Here is a 25,265-nt window from a genome sequence, read left to right on the forward strand (position 1 = left end):
GTGTCAGGGCAAGAAGAAGAGATGTTTCATTCCGGACTGAACAGTAAAACGTGTTAAAAAGAGAAATGAATCTTTGAAAGCATGGCCCAGGCAGATTCCCCCAGTGTGGCAGGAAAGACTCACGTTCCTGATTTACCACTTTTGGCAGGGAATGTAGCCAGAATGTAAAACACGGGTGATCATAAGCAGAATTAAACAGGGGGGAGGTTCTGGCAGCACAGTACCATCCATGCTGGACAGTGTGTGGGATCCTCTCTGTGACCCTGACAACAAAGCAACAGCAGGAAGTGGTGTGGAGCTGCTAGCCATGGCCATGACTGGCAACAAAAACACAGAGGCCTTTTTAATATTGCAAAGACAGAAATTAAATCCTCCTCTTACGCAATGCTTGCCCTTCCTCAGCAGGGATCAAATCAATATAGGACCATTCAAAGTCAATGGCTTATTTCAAGGGGTTTTGAATTGGGCTTTGTAGGCAAAAAGGCATCGGCCTTGTTTCAAGCTCCATGAAGACACATTGGTATTTCCATTCCACATCTATTTGTAGGACAGAAACATGACTTTGTTCCTCTTTAATCCTGTTTAAATGTTACACTATTTTAAAATAAAGTCTGTCAGGAAAAAAAGAATCAAGTCTAGTGCTGGAATTATCCCTGGTGAAGACTGGGGATCCCACTTGTTATTGAATGAGAATTGCCTTGAAGAAAGTTAAGAACAACCTTATAGCATCAACGCTGTACTGTGCCATCCTTTCTTCTGGTTTAATTGGTGCTTTAGCCTTACTTCTATGGTGGTGGTTTAAGCAGACCAAACATGTGCATATGCGTACACATGCAGGCATGTCACTATACTAGAGCTACCAAACCCTATAAACAGTGTTAACAGTTAACTGCATGCCTTTCTGGAGGATGTTAACAGCAGCAGAAAGAGAACTTTCACGTAATTTCTGAAGAAATGCTACAGTTGTAGGTCAACTTACATAACTGATTTAGTTCAACAGAGTTGCTTTCTGCCTTTAATCTGCTCAACAGTTTATCTTTGCTGTCGTGATAGGTTCAGCTTTCTCTAAACCGTTATGGATTAGTGTTCTGATATAACACATTAAAAACTTAGCTTTGTTTATTTTTGTCAAGAATGGGGGCGGGATATCAGGTTCAAATGTTCAGGCAGCAGTTTATGAATGGTTATTTTTCTGACAAAACAATCAATATATTCAGGTACCAAATGCAAGGCAAAGCTGAATGTTTCCAGAGACAGTACTAGTGGCTGGAATTAAAATATTTGTGAATCCATTACAAAAAAAAAAAAAAAAAAGAAAAAGGAACTTTATAAATTTGCATAATTATTTTTAATCTGTAAATACAAAATTGAATCCAGCATTCAAATAGTTCATCACACCCACCAATTTTGTATGGAAGACCAAAAAATAAATGGCCTGAAAACTTAATTAATAAAGCTCGTTGAGGATTTTACTAAGTTTGCATTGTTGTTGCAATCTGGAGACAGAAGTCCTGCCAAGAGCAATCTGTCTTTCAACTACAGGAAGACAGTACACCATAATGCACATAAAATGCCAAACAAACAAAACCTCAACCACACGGCTTACAAAGAGGTGTTCAGATAATATTAACCAGCTGTTTAGTGACTTTTCACAGGGGATTTATCAGCTATGAAAGTGGATGATCTACTAGAAGACTATGGTATGAATCCAGGCCCAAATTTCTACTATAAATTGATGAGCACAATGTACTAGTTTAAACCAAATCAAACAATTCACACACTTCTCTGATGACCTCTGTGTAATCTAAATGATTTGCAGATGCCAGCCTGGGATGGAGTAAGAGGTTGTGTTCCTGAGCACTGTCAATAATCCTCTGTGCAGCTGAACACTACTCCAAGGAAACACTAATTTTCTGTCATCAGTCGTGCTGGCAACCCTAGGACCTCACAACTTTCCTATCTAAAATGAAGCAAGTAGGCACTTTCACATTCCTAAGAGCATCACAGACACCAGAGAAGTTAGTGGTCTAGCGGTGCTAGAAAAAAAATAAAAACATAAACCTGGGAAAGCAATTCAGAAAAGAGGGGGGAAAAATCTAATTTTTTTGCAACTAGTGTGCTGTTTGTTTTGCTTTCTTACTGGGAGGGATCTTTATTCTGCGCACTGCAGTGAATGGCCATTCGCTATTAATTCATCTTCTTTCTGACGGCAAGTGGAGCACCATTCCAGAGTTTCAACATTCCCTTGATGCTGCTCTGGTTAATGCTTGTGTGCTATTTAAACAAAGCATATTCCAACCAAATCTGACTATATATGGAATTCCCTGACAAGTAAAAATTTGGATGCCCTACAAAAAAGAACCATGAAAACAGAACACACACACAAACACACAAACCACTCCAAACTGCACACACTCAACATGTACTAAAACAGGCTCTTGGTGGCAAAGGTCAGGTATCCAGTGTGACCAACCATCTCCCTGAGTGGCACGCCGCTTTTAAACTGCACAGTTCCTTGCTGCAGATTAGCACATGGGCTACCTTGGTTTGATGGGTCGCTGCTGTCAAAGCCAGTGCTAGAATTACTCTCAGCTGCTTTTCCAAGGTCAGGGATTTGCAAGCTAATTGTCCTTACATTGTACACTCGGAGCAGAATTTCCAAGGTGTTAATCTCTGTAAAACCATGTTCTTCCATCGCTAGGCAGGTTCTCTGGACTTGTTCAATGCAAGGGGAAAAAGAACAGATGCGGCCACCTGCAAAATGAGACAGGTACTGGAACAGAGAGCAAAAACCAAAACGAAGCACTTCTAATCTTTTTTCAAATTCTCACAGATGCACATACAATTACGATTATACAGACAAAGTGAAAACATTCTTCAAGAAAATCTTCATGAGGCAACTATGCAGTTTTAAAGTGTCAGCACAAAATCAAACGTGGATGAATACAAGATGCTGCAGACCCTTTAAAAATTGCAACAGCAAATTCATTTACCTTCCAAATCCAGTGTTGCCCACCACGTTTGTTCATGATAAAACCATTAAAGCTGATCCCTTTACAGCAGCGACTCTTTTGGAATCACTATCCACTATTCTGGACCGAGACACCAAACTCAAGTTGGCACCTACACAAAGCCAGAAGTCATTCTCCACACACTGTACAGAGTTGCCTTCATTAGAACATAAGCGTGCGTGCACACACACTCTCACAAAAGCGGCTGTGTTTATTTGAGAACGATGGTATGCGTGTACAGAATAAAGTGATCTCTCCAGGCCATAGATGGAGTGCTGTTAAGGCTTTACCCTTTTAGTCAAGCTGACTAGCATGTCTCCTGAGCATTAGTTTACTGGATATCACATCGGGCAGGTTTACAGCAAATGCTTCAAAATTTTAAAATAGGACTTTTAAGTGATAAACTAACACTTGTCTCCTTGTCTGTGCACAGTTCGGATTTTTGATTTTAAATACAGAGTATTAATAAGCCCTCTACAACTTCCTGCATACTACAATGTCACCTTAACAGCTGAGAATAGCATGATTCAGATTTACTCTGGAAAGCCACAGCCAAATCAGATCAAAGAATTTTAAGGACACTGTCTGCCATAAAGCCAGGGCATGTACTTTTTCACCCAGGACACAGTGTCCCACAAGGCAACTGCCCTTCCTGAAAAGCTTTTGTGCTGGGGGAAGGAACACTGGGCAATGGAGCTTCAGCTATTGTTTTACTTATTACAATTACATGAAAATGCTTGCTGACCTGATTTGCATTCCTTCCCAGCCCTCTCCCAGACTCATCCAGTCAAGCCTTCCAACACCAGTTGTCTAAGTAGTTAAAGACAAAGTGAGAGCAAAGCATCCTGCTAAAAATAGAGGCTATGCCGGGACTACGTGAAGCCTGCTTTATCTCAAACTCCCCTTTTTTTTTCCTTTTTCGTTTCTAAAGTCACATCTCTAAAAAAAGAAAGCATCAGGTCTGAAAGCATCACTGTAGCACTCTAGTTACTGTGCAGCAATGATGAGCTGGGTACTGACTGGGGAAGAACACCTTCTGTGACCGTTAATCTACCATAAACTAAGTAGGATTTAATTTTAGTCCTGAAATAAAGTCTCCACAGCCAGGAGTTCTTAGGCATCTTCAGAAAAAAGTACCCTGGACAAGTAATTCCCTGGAGTGACAATTAAAAAACAAATCTAATAATCACCTGCAAAATTAATGCTGGGATGTGTCATTATTAACCAACTCCATTGATGCTGATTTAATTGCACACCCAGTCCGCCAGTCCCTATGAAATTAGATTTATACGTTCATCAGGATGGCCAGGGCTACCAAAATTATTCTGAATCAGACAGCTCATCTCTTCTGGCCAAAGCAGTACACACTTCTATCACATTTGTAGATGTAAAAGAAAAAAGCTCAGGAATAAATTTCTGTTACACAATTAGAAAGCTACTGTGATGCACATATGCTATAAAGAAAGATGTTATATTCTTATTGTGTAGGGAACTGAACAAATGTCTAACTTAGCTAAATGTCAGTTCACAATAACTCTTTGTCTGCAAAGCAAGAATTTGCAGAGACCAGAAACTTACTACTATTTCATTCAGGCTTTTTGGTTTTGGTGTTTTATATTGCAATAAAAAAGGGAAATATATTTACATTTACAGTAAGTTTGTTCTTATTTATTCTGACTACAAGGGTTTCAAGATATGTTTAGGCTTTCGAATTCACATGCTCTAGATTTACAGTCAAAAACCAAGAAGCCTGCACACAGCTGTTGCCATACAAGCTGCAGAGCCGCCTACGGTTCTTGTCAAGCCTTCAATTAAAGGCAGAGCATCCTTCATTTTGCCTCGGGATGGTCAGCTGAGCACAGCACGTCAACACCAAACTTGGTGATGATTTATCAGCCTGCCTCCTTGCAAAGCAGACTGCTTGGCAAAGTAGGGTTACAGAAAACAGGCTTTCATGCTGCTTGGTAGGGAAGAAAGCTCTTGCTTGCAATAGCTAATATCCAGAGGGGAAGTACAAAAAATAATGCTACTTTACTTACTGCACTGCTGGAAGCTTCTCAGGTATGAAGAGTGAGAAAACAGCGTAACAGCTGGTATTCCATATAACTGGGAGCATCCAGTAGGTTTTAGTAGTTCTGCCAATTTAATTTTTTCCCTTTCATACCTGTTGTTCTGGTTATTATTATACATCCCTCCAAAATAAATATACCTACAAATAGCTTAGAAGCAAAGCCACCAAGCTTCTGTCTTTATGGATCTTAACAAGAGGGAGAGGGGTCTCCTGCTTTTTCCTGTACACACCATTGGGCAGGCTGGATTTGATTTGCAGGCTGGACTTGTTTGATTAAGTAGATATTAAGAGAAGATTGGAAAGCTACAATTAGCAGAAGGTTGGAAGGCAAAAATGAAATTGCGGTTCCAGACTGTGAGAGGCCATCTAAACCGGAAAGATTTGGGAAGCTTCAAGTGCCATGGTGTGTTTAGACCAGCAAAAAAAATGGACTCTGAGCAGCAGAAAGGCAGCACTCAGAAGGACATGCTCATCTGTTCTAGGAGCAGAGACGCTGTCATCTTCAATAGACTAGATGCTTCTGAATTCTCTACACTGCGGGCTGCCCTCTGTACCCCCGCTGGATTACCAGCTAGGCAACACCCTTTCTGTCAGAATCACAAAACAGATATAAATCTAGATTTCAGCATTCACAATTCTCAGATTCTCCAAGAGCCCTCTTGTCCTTTAGACATCAAGAGGCATTTATGGCTTAAAGGACTTGAATATGCATTGCTTTGTCTTGCCATGCCAAGGATTCCTTAGTGAATGAAGAAAAGACACGTACTCCCTCCCTCTCCGCTCACTGGGGCACATTGCTCTGTCTGTGGTTCACAAAGGGGTGGGCTAGACTGGAGACCAGTGAAAACAACGGAACGGAAACTTTTTAGTACAAACCGAGTTTGTGTTGTTTCAGAGCTCTCCTTTTAGGAAAGCGACCGTTCCTAAATTTGGTTAATGAGATCTGTGTGTCATCATAAATTGATATAGTAATTATCTGAGATTAATCCTGTTCACATTGGGAAGCTGTGTGAGCTTTTTGATCTGAAGAGCTGTCTAAAAATGTGTTTATTCATGTATAATGCATCTGACAAGTGCTACAGTTGAGGAGAAGAGAATAATGAGACTGTACGAAAGACTTAAATTTTTTTCTACCTTCAATTTTACAGGGAATGAGTTAGTTTGAAACATTTAATGGAGAGGTTAAATCTCCCAAACTCGTAGGCTGGAACAAGCCCACACAGTCCTGGCAGTCACTGTAATCAGCAATAGGGTCCAGAGGATATGAAAACTGAAGTACAATTCAGACAGGAATAATTAGAGAACTTAAGGGAAGGGGGAAATAAAAGAGAATATTTGCATTCACATAACACTGTACATTTTAACAGACAGTATCTAATTAGTAATCAAGGGACACACCCTTGCATCTTTACAAGAGGTTGGTGCCTTGAAAGGTGTTCCTCCTTTGAGAGCAGTCCCTGGTACGTTCCCATGCAACTCCAACAAACCATTTTGTTTCTGGTTTGTCTGAGCAAGAACTAACACCTCTACTCGTTTTACTTAGGTAATAAATGCATTAGGCTTCAAGTATGAAAAATCTGGCAAGTGCTACCCAATTGAGAAGAACTCCAGTGCATGCTTATGATACAGAAACGTGGCCAAGTTATGTGCTTTCACTTCTGTAGGTTATAGTATGTGTCACAAGTGCTCTAACAGATTTTTTCATCATCCCAATATTATTCAGAAGATGTAAAAAGAACATATGTAGTGCAGCACCAGTAAGTTCCAGGGAAAAGGGACTATAATTTTAGAAATGTCTCTGTGATGTAAAGAATGCAACACAGCATTTTTATCTTTGCTAAAAGAACACAGCTCTGGGTTTTGGGATTTCAGTGCACTGTCGTGATTAGAAGATTACGTTACAAAGATCGCATGGAAGAAAAAAAATCATACAGTTGTTATCATTATGTAGGGGCGAGGCAGGAGAATCACCGAGCAGCATCACCGTGGCATTTACTCTGTGCTAGTAGGACACTAAAAATATTGCCTCTGTAAAAGGGGACAGAACGTCCTTTAAGTGAGTGTACTCGTGGGCGATTTGATGTAGCTTCCCTGACAAGTGAAATTAGAGGATTTGGCTGTTGGAAGACATTAAAGGATGTTTCTTGATTCAGAAAAGAAAATTTTCTCCAAATCACTTGCCAGCTCATTAATAGCAGCTTGATGTGATTTTCTGCAAATGTGACCTTAACGTCTACGTTTGTAGGTGCATCCTTCAAAAGGAATCTGTTCCTGCTCAGTTTGACTGGCTGGCGAAAGCATATACCAAGGAAATTAAAAAAATCAGTTGGCTCCAAATTGGTGAAGAAAACCTAACAACTTCCTTTAAGGATCCTTTCATCCCAAACTACGTACTACAAACTGTGTAAAGGCCAACAGCTTTGGCTGGCATTCCACAGCATGGATTATGATGCAGGAATCCTTCCATTTGACTCTTGACACGTGAGAATCATTTTTACTTCAGTCTACGCTCATCATGTGCACCTGACCTATTGATCCCTGGCAGATCGGAGCTAGGATAACGCCCTCCAATGAGATATAACTACCGGGGCTGGCTCAGCAAACAGCCACTCTCTGATGAAGCTGTTTTGTGGGTTAGTACCTGGTCCTAGACTAGTGGGGCAGCTTTGCACTACTCCCGATGGCCCCTCAATGTTGACAGGATATGCTTCAATTTAAGGGTAGTCTGTGGATCTTTACCTCACCTTGAGTTAATTCTCCTTCAAATCAGGTACCACACTAGCAAAGGCTGGTGCCGATATTTTAGCAAGCACTTATTGCTTCATCCATTTATTCCGAAACAATCTCCTGGGGATATGAGAAGCGTTGATACCAACTTGTGTGCCACCTGCATAGGTGGAGGAGGACAGCATGCTAGACTGTTAGGCTCCAGTTACTGCCCTAACACATTCCCTGTGTGTTCTTGAGGTAGCCTGAGCCCAAATAAAACAACATCAGCCTTGATGTCACTGCCCTCTTCTGAGTGTGATTCAACCTGGAGTACTCCCTACCCAGATACCACAGGGGTGAGACTTGTGGCCAGGGATTTCATCTGCTCCTCAAAGCCACACCTGGGTGGTTTTAAAACGGGACCATGACTAACATCTGGGGCTCAAGAAAAATAGCCAGTGAGACTTTCTACATGGACATGGTATTCCCTGAAAGCTCAAGCGAGGAGGGAGGCAAGCCCACATGAAAACTGAAACTAGCTAAACCAGGCAATGCCTTACCTGCACTACAGGATACTGGAAGGATGAGATATTATTTATCCTCTTACACAGCATCTGTAATAACCAAACCTGGCAGGTTAGGACAACAATCAATGGCTATGCTAAGGGGAAAAAAATGCAAACAAGACCTGTTTTAAGTCCACTGTGTACAAACAAAAGAAATGTAAGACTTTGGAAATCAAAACCAACTACTACTGCAAAGAGCAGAGTACTGCTGAAGGGCTTCTGTGATGGCAGGAAATGCAGAGGCCTGAACAGGGAGATGTTCAGAGGGAACTTGCCCTGCAGTTTTGGGGGGACACCCAACAGCATGATGTTACCCGATTCAGGTGATATCTCACAGATCACAATTTGACGAACTCATAATGTAGGGGCTTTAAGATGCTCAAGAGGGAGTGGCAAGTCTGAATTTAAGAGGAAAATCTTTAAAATAAATAAAGGAAATAAAAGAGGGGTGGTTTTAATAATTTTGTGACTCAGACTGTTAATTTAAACACCACCGAGGACAGATTTATAATGCAAGAGGCCAATCCAACCTAATATATGGCTGTATTTTTCCATCTCCCTACCTGAAAATTTAAAATCTGTATGAAAATTATCGTACAAATGGGCTTCTGCCTCATCTTCCACAGCCTTGGAAGAAATAGACAATATTTATAAGAGCAGAGTAGGTGGGTGCAAAATTATTTTCAAAGCACTACAGTATTCAGCTGCAAGATGACTGTGAGTCAAAAGTTTCAGGGCATTTAAGAACTATAGAATATTGATGATATTTTTGTTACCTCACAATTCTTAAAATTTTCTTTGTTTTTGTAAATTTAGCCTGAAGGGGTTAACAGGAACTTTGCAAAAACCACCAAGGTCAGATATTGTGAACAGCAGCTATGACTACAGAAAAACATTAATCAGCAGATGCTGCAAAATTAAAACAGTGCAGGTCTGGAAATCAAAGAAAGTTCTGCAGTGCAGCAGTGCCTGAGAGATATTACAAGCAGCACTTCTGCTGAAAGTGTGACTTGTGAAATCAGCACAGAAGGATGCAGCTGAGATGCAAGGCTGAACATCGGCAGAGCACATCACCAGAGAACAAGAACCTTCTAGTCATAAACCTACTGTGCCATTTTATTCTTTCAGCTCTTCAGAGGTTAGCAGTGCTTTAAGTAGGAGGCCAAGCTACTGTAAGTAGTGTATTTACAGCACACTCCAAGGCATAACGTGAGTGATAAATGTACTCTGTAAAGAGGATCATTAACACTCAGCCTGCTGGGAGCTGCAGCTATTCAGGATCTTGAGCTTAAGTAGGAGAGAAAACACTGATTTGATAAGGTTTTGTTAAGGCTAAGGACTCTCTCTTACAAACTGTCTCAGCTGAACACTCTATAATAAATAGCGTGGTTTTAAAGAGGAGGCTAGCTGATGCCATATATTGAATTTGCTTAGCTTTGATTTCATTCAAAGTACCTTAAAACTTCAGGGAATAAATTACCACTATCTGGCAGTATGGCTGCAGTATTTGCATGGCACATCACAATAAACCCCACAGTGTGAATGGTTCAAATGGGATGCTGTCCGGATGTGAGAGAGGGGGTGTGGAGGGAGAAGAGTGGAACAACTCATTTTGCCCAGTGATGATTTATCACTATACTAACCCTTGGAATGGTGGTGAACAGCAGCAGTATGTGCACAGACTTCTTACCATAAATGAGCTTTAACTATCTGAAAACAAAACAAAGGAGTACTATAAAATTATCTGCCTGCGGTAGGGAAATGGGAGTAGTTACAGATACCTTTCTATCGTATTTTAGATTTTACAGCAGTAAAAAAAACAACACAACAAAACCGCCCAAATGACTTGGCATAAAACAGGAATATGTGTATGTCTATACCTATTACTACTGCAATCAATTATATTTTGTATGAAAACCAGCTTTTGTTTATATGCAAAATAGCAAAAAAAAAAATGCCCTCAGCTCAGTCATGTACTATGAAACCCAAAAGATGAGCCTTAGACCGATACCAGATCTCAGACACTGGTGGCTGTTTGCAGCAAAAACTGCAGCAAGGATCAGTAATTTTGCCTTCTGACTGATGTATAAAGTGCAGGATACCACTTCACAAACACAAAAATGTGGGATTTTAAAGTATTATTTATACTGCCTAAGCTGATGTAACCTTGTAGCACAGCACAGAAAAGTATAGCCAGATGGTACAGCCAGTTTGAGACTATAATACCTTTTCTGGGATTTCAAATGCTGGAGCGAGACAAGGATTCAAAACTTGGAACTGTTCAAGCAGCTCTGCTTAGTATTCTAAACATGCACCACTTAAATAATTCAAATTGGACTGCGCAATGCAGCGCCTTCTGAGCTGAGAAGTCAGCTGAGTGTTGTGCTCACTAGATTAGATAATTTGAGCATGGGAAGGGCATTGTACAGTGCAGTGAAAATTATTTTTTTCCCAGGACACACTAGAAAGCAGCTACAAATTGAGCTGTAACCCTTGCAGGTGAGGCATGCCAATAAGTCTCTATTTATTCACTTTTAAAAGAAAGCTTGTGTTACATTGGTATCAGAAAGCTTTCTAGAAAATTTTCAGCAGTAGCTGGGCTAGCCTAACAGTTGGGTCAGTCCTGGCTCAGCAAGGTAATGCACATTCAGTGACCTTTAAGACAAAGCTTAAATCCAGTGATTTCAAGAAGACCTAGCAATTCACTTAAAGTCAGGCCTGTGATTACATATTTTAACAAAGTACTGGGCCTTGGTACATAATCAAGTTTTAGTAAACTCATGTCCCAGCATGGGCACTGTTCCGCACTCCATGCTTTCTTGATTAGAAAAGTCACTTTTGTAGATGGAAGTGATCTGGCACAAGTTAGTTCAAATCCACACTAGTATAGTTACACTAGTATAACATTAATTAGGGGAAAACTTATTCCAGGATAAAAGAATGATTTATTTACCAAAGCTCATTTTTCAATAGGGAAAAGATTTATAATAAACTGACAAAATCCATGTAATACCTCAACAGCAATTCTCACTTGCTGTCACAATCCCGGAATAACTGGTGTAAGCTAGAATGGTCTCTATGTCCCATTCCAGTTGCAACCAATGGCAAACTCCTCATTAGCTCCAGCAGCAGAGATTTAAGGCAGAAATTGGCATGCACATTTAAGTAGAACCACATTAACATTACTGATGGGGTGCTCTGTTAAATAGGTCCAAATCTGCAATAATTGATGTGAAGTGTGCCTGAACACCTTTTATACAAACACCTTTCCACTGAATTGTCAAAGAAATTTGCTTTCAGCATTTATTGTTACCGCTGCCACCCATACACCTCAGAGCTAGCAAAACGCACTTGACAAAGGTTCAAATGTTTTTTATAAACTGCCCATGGTAATTGTAGCAGCTAACACAGGCCTGTAGGAAAAAGTTGTTCTTTCAAATCTTCCACTGTAATTGAAGACCTCTTTTGAAGGTTTTTCAGCCTTAGAAATGCCTAGAGACTTTGACATTTGAGAACAGTGATCACACAATGGAAGTGAGCAGATCTAGTGTATGGCTCAAAGGCAGAGATGTGTGCATGCACAGTACGTCCTGATCAGAGAGAGATAAGTGCGGTTACCTTCAGCTTTTAACGCTGACTTTGCATGTCCTATGGCTTCCCATGGAGATGGAATATCTAGGAAAACCGCATCTGCAATGTCTGAGACACCAAACCCATTTTTGCAGACATCCTGGTTGGTCACGGTGACCAGATGCTCCACCCCATGCTCTCGAAACTCCTCCCTGGCTTTCTCTGCTCTCTGTTGGTGGAACTCCACCGTGTACAGGTGCCCTGTGGGAGCCACTGTCCTGATGAGAGCGTGGGAGAGGGATCCGCTGCCCGTACCTAGAAAAGACAAACAACTCATAAAGCGTCTTTGGACAGTGCTAAACATTAGAACAAAGGTCTTTTCTGTTAGTTCTCCTGCTTGAACACTTACTCAAAACCCAAATGAATAGAAATCATCTGTTAAACTACTGAAAGAGAACAGTTCTTCCATCACAAAATGAGGGGGACTAAATGACCTAGGAAACAGTATTCAGGGTCCTCAAAGCATTAATCAAAAATCTGGCAAATTCAGGATCTATCCTCTCTCCCTGGAGTAGAAAAATAATGCCAAGGGTCAGCTATAGCTCTAACAAGTGCTACAAGAGAAGGTGTGGAAGTAAACGTGACAGAAAAAAATCAGGGAAATTAACCAGAGAGTTTTTCTCAAAGTGCCAGACTCTTCTAGGGTAAAAAGAGATGAAGGCAAATTCTAATGCATTTTCAAACCCTTCTATTTCATTCAAATAAAGAAGAGATGTTGGCAAGGGTTCATGCTTGAAAATGTTATTGATATCCATGCAAACAAATGGCCCTCAGGATATGGAGTCTATTTTGCTCAGACCTCTTAAGGGACACTGGCCACCCTCAGGTCCCACCGACGTTATCCAAAACTAAGGCTTCTGGGCTCCTTGCAGTCACACTGACCAAATGAGCTGCCTTCAGAGGTGACTTGCATACATACACGCCTACACAATCTTAACACAGTCTAATGAGAACCATTACATACCTGAAATTGTATATAAATACAATTACCATGTACAACCAGGGACTGAGGACTTTTTCCCTTGTTTTAACTGGATAATTTAGAAAACTTATTTTAAATGACCCATGGGCATATTAAATAGATGAATGACTAATAACCAACTTTTTCACTGAAGAAAACACCCATATACCAATTCACATTGCAAATTACTCACTCAAGTGGCATTTAACAGAATAACCCCCCAAACTCAAACCCCACAGCAATCCCAAATTATCTGTGTTTATTGATTTATAATTCCGTACTTGGAACACATTTCTTCTGTAGAAAGAAAATCTATTTCTAGCTATCTTCAATGACTATTCAGGCTAAATTTCAGCCCGAAGCAAATTCTTTCAACTAACATAAATCTTTAAAAACTTATAAAGGACAGAACCTGAAGTACTTCACTGGTGAAGAAAGCTCAGAAACTAGTAGAAAGGAAATTAATTAGGGGACACAAGGGCTGGTACAGCTGCTTAATTGGAGCAATACTTTCCAGAACCGTACAGGAAGTCAGAGTTTACAGACAGATCCAAGGTTCTTGCCCTCTAGTCACGTAAGGGGAGAAACATTGTCGTGGCACTGTATTTAATCTGACAGCTCTGAAAGGGGAGCCAGTCAGACTGTAAACAGAGCTCAGGGCCCATGTTTGCCACGGGATCAGTGCTGCTCCTCTCCTTCCCTTCGAGAGGGCTCTGACCCCAACCTTGCACCCTCCCCCCAGCTTTAATGGTGCAGATGAGACCGGGAGGGAAGACCTACAGATTTTAGCACTAGCCTCAGAGAGCTCCAAGGGAAGAGAGAAACTGTGACACACACATGTATTTAAAGTGAAAATCCATGCATTCATGGCAGTATTAAAATAAAGCAAACAAAAGGCACATGTGCACACATGAAAAGCTATCTGGTCATGGTGCCTGCAGGCTCTAAAAGTCAACATAAACTTTTCCCTGGTCAAAAGGAGTAATAGTAGCACAGTAGCTATGAGGTTGTAAAAACTCAGTGATATATCTGCATAACAAAGAAATGGCACTTAATTGGTTTTTTTTTTTTTTTTTTAATGACAAGAGCAAGGAACTATTGTTCACATGCTAAAATGGCTGAAATTCTGCCTTTACATTTCATGCCAGAAGGCAGAATTGCACAACTGAGAACTTTTGCAAACTGATGGAATTTAATTATTTTACCTCTCAAATGGGTAATGCTGCACACTTTCTGCATCTTTCTTTGCTAATCTAAAAGAGTGAACAGAAGGCCTGTCAGCACAGCTGGGCTGAAAGCAGAAGAGAGAAGTAGTTTGTGCATGTATCCAGTTTCCTTGTTCAAATTCTACATTTTTAATCACTTTCATTTTAAATTTGCTCTTAAAAACACCACAGATGATACTGTTTGTCTCTTTCCTAGGAAAACCCATTAAGATTCTTTGGCTCCTTTTCTGGCACTCTTTTTTTATTCACAAACACTGCAAGCCAAACCCTGAACTAAAACCAGGATGTTGGAAGTCACCACTTGCAGGCATATTACAGGCTTAGCTTTTGGTAAACAAGGTTGCCAGGAATTATTTACTGTTGACTGGCTACTGCAAACATGAGAAAAATACATATGTTTCAAATTTTAACATATGAGATTATATCACACTAACATCATTAATGAGAGTATTTCTGAAGATGCTGCCTGCCTTCTCCGTGACAACACTCTCAAAACTGCAGAAAACAAAGAACAAGACGGTTATGAATCACCCACCATTGTGAAATCTCTCCTTGAAGAGGTAACAGATTCTGAACCCAGTCCTGTGAAATGATGATGACCCTCAACTCTCATATGCCTGATAGTTCAGCACGCTTGATGTGGTTCATTAAGAATATGAGGGTCTGGAAATTCAGCATGAGTCTATGCTCAACACAACTCCTAAAGACCAGTTAGCACTGTCTACTGAAGGCAGGGGTTCAACCCGATGTTTCTTTGATGTTGTAGAAGGGGAAATGAATGTTTATATTCACCTTCGCTTCTGCAAATCTGCAACATTCAACATCTGAGTCCTCCTGCCACCTTCTCAATTCGTTTTCAGTTTCTCTTTGTCCTTATTTCAGAACCACAACTGGAAAAAGCAGTATACAGCAAAACATCACTCAAAGAGTCTTAGGCAACAGTTTGGAGTAAGTTCTAGTCAGGTTCAGGTTTCCTTGTGAAATGAAAGGTATCCTTAGCATGATACAGAATCAGTCAGGAAAGCATCAAAAAGTAAGGAGTACTACTGAAGACATGAACTAGAATGCAACCAGACTTGAAATGTCATAGCTGAATTACCTCTATATAAATGAACCCCAAAACTGGATGCTCAAAAATTAATATTTGGTAACAGAGGAGGCAAGTTAAGAACTGGATGGACTTCAATTGATTTTCATTCTCATATAGGTGAGGTGAAACGCCTACATTCCTTGTTTGACCTATAAAGCAGAAGGTAAAGGCAACTTCTAGAATAAATAGTTTATAATTTTTTATACCACGATGCTTGCCTTTCTGACAGCTTGCACTATAAATAGCCTTAGAAACTGCTCTCTGCCACATGACAATGCCCACTGAACTACATCATATTAATCATGAATGGTGTCTATAGAAGAGAGGTAAAATGATGATAATTCAAACTGTACTGAAGATATTAACACCACAGCTGCTGTTTTAGGGTTCAGTTAGGTGAACACTTAGGTCATTGCTAATGCCTCTGGAAAATTTTACATTGACTATTCTGTGATCTTAAACATCTTAGTCAAAAATGAGACATCTGCATTGCAGGCATTTAATGAGACATTGCTGTGTCCCCAGTATGCCATACTCAAAGCTCAAAATCTGAGAAGGAGGCATCGTGTAGGGGATCAGCACGTGAACCATAAAGGTGGTCCATCTCAGTCCAAAGCCATGAATCTTAATTCAGATCCTGTGTTAAATCCACGTGAGTTAGGTGGCTAATGGCCCTGCAGAACAATGTAGTATCCTTCTTCTTGGGCCCAAGTACACTCCGTTCTTCTCTGATACATCTAAGCTCAAGTGATTGTTTCTGCCCTCTCCCAGGACAAGGAAAACGCTGCAGTTACAGAGGGATTTCAAGCCTAACAAATGGACACTGAGAAGAAACACTCTAGATCAGTACCTACTGATACTTCCTTCTGATTTGTAGACAAGAAAGCATTGATCAGATTAACTTTCTGATCATTCCCCTGACCTCAAACAGATCGGTTCTGCTCACTCTGCTTATTCAAGTGACAGGTTTTCCAGAGAGAAGCCTCCACACACCTCAGCCATCTTGAGACAACGTCCACGTTAAGATTGTTTCTCACCTTTTCAAAGCTGCAGTGGACAACATCTAAGCTGTTCAAAAATAACACATGCTATTTCAACACAGCATAGATACACATCAGAACACTGTCAGGAGAAACAGAGTGTTACCACAGCATCTAGCATAGCACTTGACTGATAACTGAGTAAAAGAGTACATTTTTACACTATTTTCTGTTTAGTCTGGTTTTCTTATTGCAAAGGATATTTGTCTAACCTCCTGGCATCCCACCCATCCTATAAACATAAGTGACCTGATTCTGTGTTCCACTACATTTCCTCATTGCAGGCTATCACTTGGCTTCCCTAAACATTTCTCACCATGGGTGCTTCCTTTTGAAAAAGGAACTCCGAATTGTGATTTAGGACCTATAGATGTTTACAGCAGTGTATAAGCAAACACATGTTGGAGTAAAGTTAGAGAAGCTCTTAAGTGCATACATAGCTTCATACTGCTTGAAAAGAGGAAAAGTGAAAAGTATGCAGAGTATTTCTTAATACTGGGTTAATACAATATCTAGTAACATTTTAAAAGAACTGAAGTTCCTGCTGCAAAATTTGGCAAGGTAAAATATTCTAAAATGAGTAAATACAACAAAAAAATGACAGTGTTGCTGTATTTGTCTCCTAGCTACACCACTTAGACCTAGCAAAATAATAAGACAGGTCATGAGTCAACCATGAGAACGGAAGGAGCCTCAAAACCAAAGGAAAAGTAATTTTTAAACAGAGCTAACAACTCCATAGCTATTATCTGTCAAGAAACACTGAGCAGAGAAAGACTGCTCACTGTGCATGACAAGTTTATGTAACAGAATCATTAATAATTTTTAGCAAATGTATGAAGAGATATTAAGCATCTGATGCAAACTAACCCAAAGATCTTACTGCGAAGATAGTCAAGGGCACAAATCATGGTGGTAGAGTTGAGACACAGCAAGAGCAGGGACAGCGAGAAGGAGGAGAAGGAGGGAAAGAGTTTCAAGGAGATGAGCTGGCAGCTAAGAGAGGAAAGAGCAAATTAAGAAGTTCCCTTTACAGAAGATTAGCTCTTTCTCCTGTCTATCTGTCATGGACACCATGCTGAAATAGGCATTTTAGGCAGAAGGCTGGAGGTCAGAGAGGGCTACTGTTCACTGACCAGACTGAGGATTTGGAGGTAGGAGAGTAAGGAAGTTTTGAAGGCTGGCACTGCCTACAAAAGGAATGGGAATGTGAAGACTGAGAAGAATTTTTCCTCAGAGATTAAAGAGTCAGAGTTCTTTAAGGAGGGATCTCCTGCAAACAGACATAATATTAAGTTCAGAGCTGCATGAGAAATGCACATGGTGGTCAAGTGAAATGACAAGATGAAAGTGAGTTCAGAAAGTCTGGAAACAAATGCTTTAGGGTACGAACAGCATTCCTCTTCAGCTGCAGGTCAGCCACAAGCCTGAATATATTAGAGTGATGCCTCATGTGGCCACAGTTTTGGTTCAGTTCTTTGGTATGTCAAGGGAATACTGTGCTCTCTGACATTTGTACTGATGAGGCCTTTCTTTTACTTCAAAAGGTGGTATACAAGGATCAGGATTTCAAATTCTTCTTTCGCTCTAACGTGAACTGCTGCTAATAGGTAGATAAGGGAGACACTATAAAATATAGACTTAATTAGTATGAGCACATTCAAAAATCAAATTAATGGTCTGTACTTTACACTAAAGATAGAGCTGCAAAGGGTTTACATATACTTATGCCATAAAAATTGTAAAGACACGAGCAGTATTTGTCAACGTCTATAAACACTTTAAGAGTCATAAGCATATGGCTGACTTGCTGGGACTCCACAATAAACTATTAATCATTTATTGAGTACCCATTAATCATTAAGTCCTCATTAATTTTTTATGAGTGTACTCTTAACAAAATCTATACCCAGGCTGTGAGTTTGAAAATTTAATAATTGTTTTTGAGAAGCTCTAATGTAAGGCTGGCCAGCAGTTCTCATTACTCCTCCACAGAGAAACCATGAGAACCCAGAATACGGTTCTCAGTCTTCAGAAATCCACTCCGTGGGCTCAGAAACCCATGGCTGTTGGCAATGAACAGGGTTTAGCAATTTTTAATTTGGGATTTAGCTGAAAGGAAACGAAAAATCCAATTAACATTTTTGCTCATGTGAGTCTGATTTTGTTGAATGCTGAAGGATCACTGGGATGGTGGTTAGAATACTTTTGACTAAATTACATTTTGTCTAAATACAATGCACCATCGAAGCCAAAATATTTCTGAGATTTATCAGATTAAATGAGGTTTCACAGTGCTGCACTGCATTCCCTGAGTAATTTAGAGGGTTAGTACAGACACTTGTTCAGGTCTCACCAGGGACAGAGGACAGTAAAAAGGCCTCAATATGTGGGGACTGGAAAGAAAAAAAGACAAAAGTTCCACACAGTTTTGTTTTGAAAAAAAATATTTGAAAGGTTTCATCTTAGTTCTAATGTAGTATAAAAATAAATGTAAAAACCTCAAAATTTGTTGTTAAATGGAGTTGCTATTCTACAGGCAGCTGTGATCACTGCACTGAAAAGAGCCTTGCTTGGGAAGCCGACATCAATATCAGTTTTGGTCAGTGTGGCTACACACACAAAAAAAAAGATTCAGCTTATTCCTTTATCTTTACAGTGGCTGCACGTGCAATGAAGACAAATGGGATCAGAGTTACCTCTCTGACAAGACTGAGAAGTTTCACACTACCAGGCCACCCACAGCAGGTATTTTAGCAGCTATCTTAAGTACCATTTAATTCTGAAAAGACCAGGCTGTTAAAGACTGTATCAGAGTGGGGAATTCCTCAGACCAGGGACCAATGCCTTCAAGGGATCTTAGCTCCAGCAATGGTACTAACAGTTTTTAAATCTCAACATACATTTATAAATTAGAAATGAGCAGAAGACAGAAAAACGATCGTATTCCTACACCTCCATCATGAAACATCAGGCAGATGCCGAGATCCCTTATAGCCTCAATAGTGAATGCTTGGATCATTTTAATTATGCATGCACTGCTGACAAGGTTGCTCTTTATGTATTTATTAAAGATGATTAAAAATAGTAAAAACTGTATTAATATGTTTATATAATTTATGAAAAATCATGACTAATCAATTTAAACTGCATAATTTAAGTGATATAAAATTAAGCCTTCTGGTTATTCTACTGAATTTTTCTAATCCCACAGAAAATGTCATTTACATTCATATTCACAGCATTACAACATGACATAGAGAGTATTTCATCTTGCTTTATTGATCCTTCCTTCAATGAGTCGTGGAGACTAATCCACAATTCTGCTTGCTTATGCTGGGTAAATGCAGGGCATTCTTCCACGATCTGATTAGTAAAACAAGAGGAAAAGAGCCTGGCCTGTTTACAATGCCTGCCCTGCCAGTCCATAAGGAACTATGCATATCAGTTCAATTTCAAGTAATAAAAAAGACAGACCTTCATGATAATTAATGCTGAAAATACACCTAAAACAAGCACAAGCAAGAAGCAGACTCAAATGTCATTACCAGACCAGATTTCCTGTCATGTTTCTATTAATTGCCATTGGGCTGGTTCCAGCTAGGCCACACAAGGTTAATCTAGAACTAGTAATTTTGGATCACTGAATACTACCTCATTTAGGGTGGCACCGAAGTAGGTTACAACATCACACTGGAGGTTCCACTTGTCAATACCTGCAAGCTTTTTAATTAAAATCACCACTTCTGCTCAGTTACAACCAAATTTGCAGTAAGATCTTTTGCATCAACGTTAACCAGATGATTTTGATGCAATTCCCTTTCCTTCTTTCTTCGTGAACAGTGAATCTTTCAAGCAATACAAGCACAACTACAGCAGTAAACCTGTTCACTTTTCCTGGAGATCTGAAGTTACAATACTTTGACAGTATAGGCATTAAAATAAACCTGGGCACATTTTCCCATTAGCAAAAAGGATTGTTTGTGGCTATGACTTTTGACTCAACATTTTTGGGAATCCGGATAGGTTACCTCATCAAGTGTTTCCATTTCTTAGCTGTTTAGATAAATGAGATTTTAAGCATTTTCACCCTCTCTAGGTACCTTTGACATTACTGAAAACATTTTATGTGCAGCTCTGTACTTCAACATTTGCCTATCCCAAGTGAGGCAAGACATGGAGCAATTCAAATCTCCTCCACCCTGAATAATTTGTTGTGTTTATTTTTCCCATCCTGTCTAAACATAGCAGGGAAGGGAAGAGGTGAAGAGCTGCCCAATGAACAATACTGCCACTTCCCATGACAACCCTAAAAATGCCTGATGGTCCTATAAGCTAAATTGTAAACTCATAGGACCCAACCATTTCAGCAGTACCAAAGGTTTCTGCACATGGCTTTGCCTGTTTCAAGTGCTGTTATACAGCAACTAGCTCCATATACCATCTGTTTCTTAATGGGTGCAACTGGAAGCAGAGGTAAGTGGTGTTTCAGTTGAGTTGGAAAGTGGTCATTGTGCCTGAAAAGGCACCCCAAATTATACTTGGGTGGGAACAGGAAATGTTAAATGCAAGAAAATGCAGTGCAGCACAATTCTACCATGCTGATCCTTTGCTGTATCTATGCTTGAGAGGGAAGTGAATGAAACTGCTTCATAAAAACATATAAAGGAAACAGCCAGAAAAAACAAGGACAAACTACCTTAGTTCATATTTCTCCGACTAGAGATGCACTTAAATCAAGCAAGACTCATACTGCCTGCAGTAACAGTCATGAAGGCATTATTATAAACTGTATTTAACCAGGAAAATATCTATTAATAGAAAACTTTACTCCTTAGTTGCAAATAAAGCAAAACCATGGAAGCTGTAATAAATCAAACCAAGTTTAGAAACAAAACACAGCCCTGTGATGAACACATCACCCACTGTATTATACAGCTACAGTGACTTTGCATGCAGTTGCAGTGCTCCATGTGGATCATGCTTTGGAAAAGAAAGACAAAATATATGTACTTACATGGTATCACATTCTATAAATACTGCCAAACTATTTCCCTTATTGGTTCAACACCCTGTCATCAGAGTCTCTTTCACTGGGTTATCCCAATTACGTTTTCTGAAACTGCAAATTCAAAGCCTGAATTTTGATTCAAACCATGTATTTAAAAATATTTTTGAAGTACTTAACAGCAGTTTTAGAAAGGGAAAGAAAGATGTTTATGTGTTTATTCTAAGAAGATGAATTAATCAAACACGCATTCAAGGGTATACCCATACATGAGGTCAGCATGCTGAGGTAACATCGCTTGTCAAAGAAACAGCAGCTGATAACATGTGCACATGAAATAGAATTACTCCATGTGTAAGTTGGCGAAATTAAATCACAACGGAAAAAAGAAGACTTTTTGCAAAATGTAAAGATAAGCCTGTTTTTTCATGTGTTGGTGATAGTTCTTAATAAAGGATTTCAACATATTAATTATTACCTGATTCGCATACTATGGAGCCTGGCTTCAGTTCTAACATCATGGTGATTATAGAGATGTCAGTGGAATATAGAATCTGCGTTCTGTGTGGAAGATTCATGGTCCACAGTTCTGGGGTTGGATGAAGAATAAACACCCATCCTCCTTTACTGCAGGTCACTTTGGAGCCGTACTTCTTGCCTATGAGGTCTGTGGAATGCCTGATGACTCCGTATTTAGTCTGAGTTACAGTGCCGTGCTGGACTTTCACAGGAAACATGGACTCATGGCCCAAGAACACAATAGCTGTGTCACCATCCTTTATGATATCTCCATATTCAACAAAACTCATTGTGACAGTCTTGTAGCTGGCTGATGGTTGTCACCTAGAAGAGAATAAATATGTCAGGAGAGTTTTGCAGGATCGCAATGGAGCTGAAACTACAGACATAAAACCAAGTAATTTTATTTTTCCCAGTACTGAACAAAACCACACTGTGTAAATAAGATGTTAGCAAGAGAACTCCATGAAGTTTAGGGACCTCTCCCACGCTGCACTCTTGATCCAATTAAAATCAATGGAAAGATCCCACAGATCTGAATATAACCAATATTTTTCCCATTTTATGGTACACTATAGAGAAAATTTAGGAAATACATTGTAATTTACTCAGCCTGCTCCATAATACTACTGAGAAACTTGCATGTTAGTATCAACTTCAGCACTCTCTTTTACTCCAGTTCACAAGCTCTCAGAGTATGTTATTAAGCAGTAACTTTCCATCTGCTCGCTTATCCCTTGGTGATTTACAACATACTTGCCTGGATATCAGTCACTAGTTATTAGGACCACTAACAGAAGTTTACTTGAATGTTTTCCAAATGAATGTTTAGAGATAGGATAAAGGTAGCATCTGCATTAATTTATGCATAACTTTGACAAATTACAAGGAAAAAATATTGTGGCCTTTAATTTGCCATTGGAGGTGCAAAGTAATTGTCTGGGAAGTGATCCGTGCTGCAACTAAATGTAAATAACCATTTGTAAGCTAATGCAAACAGTTGTAGCACTTTAGCCCCATGGTCTCAGAGCTGTTTAGAGAATTATGATTAAATTTTGTTGTCTTTGAGAAGACAATCTAGAAATTAGAAGACAGTTTACAATGAAACCTGGCATTGCCTTTCAGATAAGGTAGCTAACTATCTAAGCTGCAGGTTGATCAGTTCATGGAAGAAACTGTTTAATAAAATAATGGTGATCACAAAGTTAGCAATTAAAGCCTATGACAGTAGGCTTTGAAAGTCAGATTTCTGGTAATTCCTCCAAGAGATAATTAAAAGCAGCATTACTTAAGAGTTTCAGAATAATAATTTGATTCCAGTGCTTCTGTATTGAATGTAATAGCTTGGTCCTACTTCATTGTTTTGATTAAAAACTTTTAGTTCTCAAATTCTAGTCTGTTTTTGTTGACCAAAACTCATTGTACTTCAATTTGCTGTTAAGCAGCTAGATTTATAATTTTTCCACTGCAGTCACTGAGACTGATAAACAGATGTGCTTGTGGCCTAAAGCTTCTGAATGGCTTCTAACGTTTACAGCATGCTTACTGCATAAGGTATTCAGATGCCAAAGCAGAATATGCCTGTCTGGACATACAGTGAAATAGTAAGAAGGGCACCCCATGAGTTCAGAAACGTATACATGCTGGACTTTGTGAGACAGTACAAATGCTTAACCGTGTTTTAAAGCTTGCACTTTCTGATTATATTTAATGTCTTAATCTTTCATAAATGACACTTGTAGTTCTGGACTATTAATGCAATGTAGTTTTCAGCTCTTAGAACAGTACTGTTTGAAAAGAGCTCAACAGTAATCCATTTCTTTCACAGTGTTTAGACTGTAGTTACACCCATGTGCAAAAGCAACATTCCTGCAGCATGTCTGCAGGGACATGGAGAAAATTATTCTCCCTTTGATTACACAAACTGGCTTCCAGTTTCTCTGCCTTCCTTTGAGCCACTACACTTACCACAGCTAATTGTCACAAGTGCATGTTGACATCCCAAGTGATGGATTTCTTGGGCTCAGGTCTCACCTGGCATATTATATTCACACACTTGGGGCGAATTTGGAGTAAGAAGGTTAGATAGTTTGTCTCTGATCTACAAGCACTCATTTTAATCCATTTTCAATCATTTTCCATTCCCCACCAACGCAGGGCCTCACACACTGCTGTTAACTCTGTCTCCTTTACTCTCTGGGTAGCACAAGGATGTCTTGGTACAGTATTACCTTTGCCACACGGTGCTGTGGAGCGGGAGGGGAAAGGAAGGTGAGGCAGCGGCTCGTGGCAAAGGCTCAGGACTTTTCTATGGGCTTGCCTCAACTTTGTATTTCCCACGACTGTAGCCACCTCAACTCAATGACCCGGGCGATCCCTCACAGCCCCACAAATTAAACCACTAAAATTAATCTTGTGTTCCCTGCAACCAAAAGCCAGGCACACCTCTCTCTCTCTCCTCACCAGCTTCCACACAGACCCGGCAGGCTGCCTCATCTCCCTCAGAGAAGCCTTGCCGCTTGACACGTTAGCGGGGGAACCTCCCGAGGAGGAGGAGGAGGAGGAGGAGGAAGGCAGAACCGTCTCGCCCCCCGGGCAGCGCAGACCCCCGGTAACACGAAGGCTGGCGGATCCACCTGGCCACCCGCTCCCTAAAGGCCGGCCCCACGCGCGGGGCCCCTGCCCTGAGGGCGGCAGCGCGGTTCCCGCCCCCGGGGAGCGCGTGAGCCCCTGGCAGCCGACCCGGTAACGTAATGGCTGCTCCGGAGCCGTGTTCAGGGTTTGACTGATTTAATTCGGTATTTGCCGAGTGAAAAGCACAGAGGAGGGAAGGGGAGAGAGCCCGCCGGCGGGGTCAGAGGAGGGATTAGCCTGCAAGGCAGCAGCGTTAACCCGGGTGGCGGCTCCGCAGGGAGCGGGAGCGCTCTCGCCCCAAGGCCCCGCCGCTCCTCCGGGCCCCGCGTCCCCCCATCCCCAGAGCCGTTACCTTCCGGGGCTGAGCCCCGCCAGCAGGCCCGGCCCGGCTCCCCTCACACGCGGTGCCCGCCCAGCGCCTCCTTCCACCCCGGTCGCAGGCTGCTGACGCTCCCGCCTCCCCGCCGCCTCCGCCCCCGCCAGCCCTGCCTGGAGCCGGGAAGTCGCCGCCGCCCCTGCCCGGCGCGGTCAGCCTCAGCTCCCGCAGCCCGATCGAAGCGACCGTCCCCTCAGATCTTCCGCCCTGCAGCCCGCCTCCGCCCGACCCAGCCTCCCGTCCTCTCGGCGCTCCTTGCTGGGTCCCTGAGGAGGGAGGGGGCGGCCACCGACCGTCCTCAGCAGCCCCCTGGGAACCCCTCTCTGAGCCGGCCGGGGTTGGTCGGAGGGGCGGCGCTCGCAGCCGGCTGCGGGGCCGCAAGGGCGCAGAGGGGCAGCTGCCGCTCGCCCTGCCTCTTGGTAAA

The 25,265-nt window shown here is 41.0% G+C and overlaps 1 protein-coding gene across 2 annotated transcripts; it reads right to left on the reverse strand.

Annotated features, from left to right (window-relative positions):
• Positions 1 to 1,329: 1,329 nt before the first annotated feature.
• TRMT61A (tRNA methyltransferase 61A) lies at positions 1,330 to 24,905 on the reverse strand. 2 transcript variants are annotated; one of them, XM_032981706.2, is made up of 4 exons: positions 24,818 to 24,905; positions 21,791 to 22,155; positions 11,976 to 12,242; positions 1,330 to 2,754 (listed from the first exon to the last, which is right to left on the reverse strand). In XM_032981706.2, the coding sequence occupies exons 2-4, from the start codon at positions 22,119 to 22,121 to the stop codon at positions 2,426 to 2,428; spliced, it is 927 nt and encodes a 308-aa protein (XP_032837597.2). In that variant the 5' UTR covers positions 22,122 to 22,155; positions 24,818 to 24,905; the 3' UTR covers positions 1,330 to 2,425. The 2 variants fall into 2 exon arrangements, with proteins under 2 accessions (XP_032837597.2, XP_032837598.2); XM_032981707.2 differs by lacking the exon at positions 24,818 to 24,905 and adding an exon at positions 24,063 to 24,581.
• Between the last annotated feature and the right edge of the window lie 360 nt (positions 24,906 to 25,265).

Source organism: Tyto alba, unplaced genomic scaffold, assembly GCF_018691265.1.
Source record: "Tyto alba isolate M040663 unplaced genomic scaffold, T.alba_DEE_v4.0 Super-Scaffold_29, whole genome shotgun sequence".
NCBI classification, from domain to species: Eukaryota; Metazoa; Chordata; class Aves; order Strigiformes; family Tytonidae; genus Tyto; species Tyto alba.

Bases quoted from the DNA above. Each gene is read 5' to 3' on its own strand.
- TRMT61A (XM_032981706.2), bottom strand. From the start codon at position 22,121: ATGAGTTTTGTTGAATATGGAGATATCATAAAGGATGGTGACACAGCT. The intron at 12,243-21,790 runs GTAATAATTAAT...TGTCTTTTCTAG, and splicing joins CTCCATAGTATGCGAATCAG to GTACGGGCAGCGGATCCCTC. The intron at 2,755-11,975 runs GTAACCGCACTT...CTCATTTTGCAG, and splicing joins GTCAGCGTTAAAAGCTGAAG to GTGGCCGCATCTGTTCTTTT.